This window comes from Sinocyclocheilus anshuiensis, unplaced genomic scaffold (assembly GCF_001515605.1).
Source record: "Sinocyclocheilus anshuiensis isolate Anshui unplaced genomic scaffold, SAMN03320099.WGS_v1.1 scaffold188, whole genome shotgun sequence".
Classification (NCBI taxonomy): Eukaryota; Metazoa; Chordata; class Actinopteri; order Cypriniformes; family Cyprinidae; genus Sinocyclocheilus; species Sinocyclocheilus anshuiensis.
In genome coordinates this window covers 2,019,751-2,025,478 of record NW_015555768.1, presented here as the reverse complement: position 1 = coordinate 2,025,478, position 5,728 = coordinate 2,019,751, and the positions used below count along the sequence as shown (strand labels likewise).

The window sequence follows — 5,728 nt, the reverse complement described above, 5'->3', positions numbered from 1 at the left end:
TTTGTTTGTCCTAAAAAAAAAATCCAATCATATTATTTGTGATCTACACAACAACATTGTTCTTTTCTAAACTTGATTTATTTGCTTCTTTAGCTATTACAATGAATTATGTAGGGAGAATGTGAACCAATCAAGTGCTCGAAAATGAGTTTTTCTGTTGACAACTGAACCTGTAGTTAAGTATTTGAAAGAAAAGCAAGAGACTTAGATGTACACACACACACACACACACACACACACACACACACACGTTGGTCACCAGCAGATCAAACCAACATACATGCTGCAGGTGTTCTCAGCAGTCTTTGTTTTCTTGCAGGCAACAGCAGCTCTGGTGTGTGACGTGCGTGGTATGCACAGACACCACGAAGCCATTAGATCATTAGCCGGCAAACTGCATTCTTTATTCAACACATTAATCAACTCACTTTCTCACCCCTCTTCCTCCCACCCTCCCACCACAGGCTTCCCCTCGCAGCCATGACCTTTCCCGACTCTTTAAACAGTATGTGCTAAATGATGCTGATACACACATTATGCCCCAGAGAGCCAGACCTGGCTGGAAGAGACTTCTGTGTGCCACTCCACTCACCCACCGCACAACTAATGTAGTCCTCCATCTCTTGATCTCTCAAATAGTTAGGATTTATAAACTGCTTGTGCAAAAAAAATAATAAAATAAAATAAAATAATTAGCATGAATGGCTACTTTTTAATGGAAATCACTGGAGAAAGATGGTTATGAGATCTCCCATCTAACCAGTCAAACCTCAAGTGAATCAAATACCTGTATCCCATCCAGCAATTTGCTCATGCACCAAAAGCTGTCGGCTTCAATGTTTCGTTGCGTATCCAGAGGCAAGCTTGCCATTTCGAAATTTTCCACGTCTTCCTCTAAGGAAAAGAAGACACACAAAACACACACACATTCATGTTCGGTCACCAGCAGACCAAACCAACACACATGCTACAGGTGTTCTTAGCAGTCTGTGTTTTCTTGCAGGCGACAGCAGCTCTGGTGTGTGACACGCATGGTATGCACAGACACCACGAAGCCATTAGATCATTAGCCGGCAAACTGCATTCTTTATTCAACACATTAATCAACTCACTTTCTCACCCCTCTTCCTCCCACCCTCCCACCACAGGCTTCCCCTCGCAGCCATGACCTTTCCCGACTCTTTAAACAGTATGTGCTAAATGATGCTGATACACACATTATGCCCCAGAGAGCCAGACCTGGCTGGAAGAGACTTCTGTGTGCCACTCCACGCACCTACTGCACAGCTAATGTAGTCCTCCATCTCTTGATTTCTCTCTTGCTCGTTTCTTAATAAGGATGGAGGGATTGGGGAGGGGAAGGAAGGACACTGAGCTATTTTGATGAAGCACCGAGTAAAGAGAAAGAGAGAGAGCGTGCTCTAGGCATGTTTGCATGCAGCTTGCGCATCGCCAAAGCAATTCAGTCAATCTGTTACTGCAGTACATTAGAGCTGAAATATAGTTAAGAAGAAGGTCAGATCCAAGACACAATGAAGAATACATGCTCTCGAACGACCGTAGATACTCAACTGAGGACCACATGCTTAAGACCACGCTCACAATTTCTGCTGAGGTCTGTGGTTAGAGACAAAATCAAACTGACTGTCAACAGTAAACTTTTAGACGTATAAACGCATGTACGCTACCGTTCAAAAGTTTGGAGTCAGTATGATTTTTTTTTTTTCAATAAATTAATACTTTTGCAAGGACGCATTAAATCGATCAAAAGTGACAGTAAAGACATTTATAATGTTACAAGACATTTCTATTTCAAATAAATGCTGTTCTTTTAAACTTTTTATTCATCAAAGAATCCTGGAAAAATATGCATCACGGTTTTCACAAACTATTAAACAGCACAACTTTCAACTTTGATGATAAAGAGAAATGTTTCTTGAGCAGTAAATCCGTATATTAGAATGATTTCTGAAGGATCATGTGACACTAAAGACTGGAGTAATGATGCTGAAAATGCAGCTTTGACGTCACAGGGATAAATAAAAATTGTAATATATTATTATAATTTAAAATAACTTTTCTCTATTTTTATATTACACAACATTACTGTTTTTACTGTATTTTTGATCATATATATACAGCCTTGGTGAGCATAACATTAAAAAAAAAATCTTACCCAAAAATTTTAAACAGTAGTGTATTTTTGGAGTGTTTTAGAAGAAAGTAAGTCATACATGTTTGGATTGACATGAAGGCGAGTAAATGATGACTGAATTTTTATTTTTGGGTGAACTGTCCTTTTAAACACTTATTATTAAAAATTGAAGTGTGCAATTCCACAAGTAGTCACCAAATGAAAAAAATACAAACAGACAAACTCGCTACCCCTTATGTTTGTTGATCATGCACATGTTTTTAAGCCTTGCGAATGTATGCATCTGGTTTTCTGTAATAAACATTGCTGTTGAAAATTTAGCCGATTCAAATTTCACCAAGACAACATTATCTAGCTGGATAACCAAAAAAAAAAAAGAAAAGAAAAAAGGGGGTTTGCAAGTAAAAAAATATCAATTGTTGCAACCTGTTTTAATATCATTTTTATTTTATAAAAAATAATTATTATAAAAATGTAATATATCACTTTTTTGTTAACTTAGAATTAGAAGTTAATCATGGAGTCTGTTAATTAAGAAAACCTTCAATTAATGATTTTACAAACAATTTACACAGAAATTTGCATTTAATGAATGTGGCCCACAAATGTGAATCAGACTGGTAGCAGGTAAAACTGGCAAAAACCTCTCTGCTCAAACTCTGAGCAAACTGTCAGTAAACCTCTGCATTGCAGCAGGAAGAACAGCTGATGTGGGGCCGAGAGAGAACCCGGATGGGATTCAAGTAAAAAAAAGACGGATGGAGAACGACAGGAAAGAGCTGGCAGGAGGGGAAAAAAAGCTGCAAAAGCAAAGCAAATAACCCTCTTTGACCACAAATGAAGCATGCAGTGCCCTGCCGGTCATGGGCCGGGCCATATGTCATTGGCCGACAGAATTGGACAGACGTATGAGAGGCAGGAAGATTGAGAGAAGGTGCGCGTGTGGGTTTTTGGCAAGAAAGTGTGTTTGTCTGGTGGATAAAAGACTTTTGATGTGGTTTAATGTACAGAACAGTCCTTAAGGCCTTCTCTTCTCAGAGATCTTAATACATCATTGTGAACACACACACACACACACACACACACACACACAGAGCTGCTGCATAAAGCAGCTTTACAGAATGCAGGAGAAATCCTGTTTGTGGCACAAAGAGAGGCTTTGCCACCTTGTTTTCTGACCCCGTAGAGAAAAAGGGGGCTATTGTGCCGTGTGCGAGAATAAGCGACCTAAGAGATCATTTAATAATCATGAGTCAAGTCTGCAACTCGTGAAACAAATCACTGCTCATTCAGGTCATTCCTCCACGTCCCAGGTTGAGCATTAAATGATCCGTTTTATAGAGCTCAGACTCTAAAACCGGATTGGATGAGCCATGTTCAAAGCCGTTTATAAAATATGCCGACAGGTGCACACCCGGTGACCACACATCAATTGAATTCTTTATGAATGGAATAGTTCACCCAATATCCATGATTTTCTCATTCCAAACTCGTATGACTTTGTTGGAAAATGACAAGAGTAATTTGAGCTGAACTGGTTGCTATGTTCCATACAACTGCAATAAACAGGGACTGGAGCTTTCAGATGACGTTAAAGAGGCTAATATGTGACTCATGCACTTTATTTAAAATCTTTCAAGCCATATAACAATTTTTGTTTGACAAATAGACCGAAATAATGAACTGAATCTTGCCATTTGGCCTAGCTCTACCCTAGCTGACTTCCCTAGCTCTACTTGGCATGTTCATTAGGAGAAGTAGCCATGTATGATTCATAACTAATTAGATTGATGAATCAGTTGATTCAGTTCACAAAACTGGTTTGAGTGAGTCATTCACAAATCACAAATTTAAACCAACCTGGTTCTTGTGCTCAACCCAATAATGTAATGATCCGGTCACAACCACTGGAGGAGATTTTCATTGAATAACAAACTTCAATCTCACAAAGCTATGAAATGACTTGGAATATAGTGCACAAGCCGTACAGGCTTCTTTATGGTGCTTGTTTTCAAACTTAAAAAGCTCCAATTGCCAAATGTATGGAAAAGAGAGACTGATTCATTCTTCACTAACTCATTCAGGTTGCTGATTCATTCTTCTTCACATAAGTAAGAAAGATGTACAGATTTGGATTGACGTTGAGTAAATTACAGAATATGCATTTTTGAATTAAGCAATTCCCTTAAAGAGTCATGTTGCTTGACAATTATAAACAGTCTACAGTTCATAAACTATATTACTGTGATTTTAGTAATGACTTAAATTTTTGTTGAACATTTTCAAGCTACAAAAGCTATGTATTAGTGATATTACCCTCTTGTGGCTTATTGCTCAGATTCAACACCATGAAATTTGATTCAGTTCACAACACTGGTCTGAATGAATCATTCACCAAAAAAAAATTAACAGATTCAGACAAATCTTGGTCTTGAGATTAACTCGCAAAAAGAGAAGGTTTTCAGTTAATAACTTTGAAATTTCAACCTCACAAAGCTATTAAATGACTTGGAATATAGTGCACAAGTCGTATGGACTACTTCTATGGTGCTTTTTGCAAGATTAAAAAGCTCCAGATGCCAATTCCATGGAAAAGATTGACCGATTCATTCTTCACTGACTTATTCAGCAACTGATTCATTCTTCTTCCACAGGAGAAAGTCATAGAGGTTTGGACTGACATGTGAGTGAGTAAATTACATAATAATTTTTGAATAAACAATTCCTTTAACCCTTGTGCGGTCTTCGGTCACTTCTGACCGTAGAATTTTACATTTCGAATTTTTAAAAATCGTAGCTTCACCAGAATGGTACGAAACTTAGCAATGAAGGGGTGAAATTCTAAAACATCTAGAGTGCAAAATCAACACACCAACTCACACACGCGCGGGCGGGCGGACACACACACACACACACACACACTGCAACTATGTAAAATAAAATCAATAATTAGACTACAATGCAGTAAAAAAGTGGACAGCAAGGAAGGGGTTACACTCTAAAACATCAAGAGTGTAAAACGGATACATCCACATACATTACTACTACTACTTACTTACAAGTAGTCCAAACATCGTATAGATTTTAAAATCTTGCTTATTACTTATAAGACACAATCTGTATTGTTAAAAGCGCTATATAAATAAAGGTGACTTGACTTACTCCCAGACACACACATACAGAATTATACATACTCAAATGAATTGGTATGGCTATAATCATATAGCCAAAATGAGTCTGAAATAAGAGGTTTTTATTTTTATAGAATTTTAATGTTTTGTGTAACAAACTGCTTTCTGTGTTCAGGTTTGAATGTAGTAATAATAATGCAAAAACCAACACTTCAAATCAACATGTAAAACAACAAAAAATATAAACCTTGACAAAAAATAGTCTTTGAGAATTGGCCTAGTCTCTATTTTAATCTGAAATACTGCAGTAATTGAAAAATTATTAAAAAAAAATTAGAAACATTTTTTTTGTACTATTTTCAATGTGAAAAATTGATCATAATTATTGCATAAATATTAATTAGTACCATGAAATTCTCTCAAAATACAAAAGAAAAAATAT

The 5,728-nt window shown here is 37.0% G+C and overlaps 1 protein-coding gene across 3 annotated transcripts in view; it reads right to left on the bottom strand.

The window, feature by feature from the left end:
• LOC107674367 (TBC1 domain family member 22B-like) overlaps window positions 1–5,728 on the bottom strand; it is a 45,317-nt gene that overhangs the window by 21,888 nt on the left and 17,701 nt on the right. For all 3 annotated transcript variants that reach the window (XM_016468324.1, XM_016468325.1, XM_016468326.1), the window contains one exon: window positions 788–894. In XM_016468324.1, the coding sequence (XP_016323810.1) occupies window positions 788–894 (107 nt within the window). The remainder of the gene's footprint in view (window positions 1–787; window positions 895–5,728) is intronic.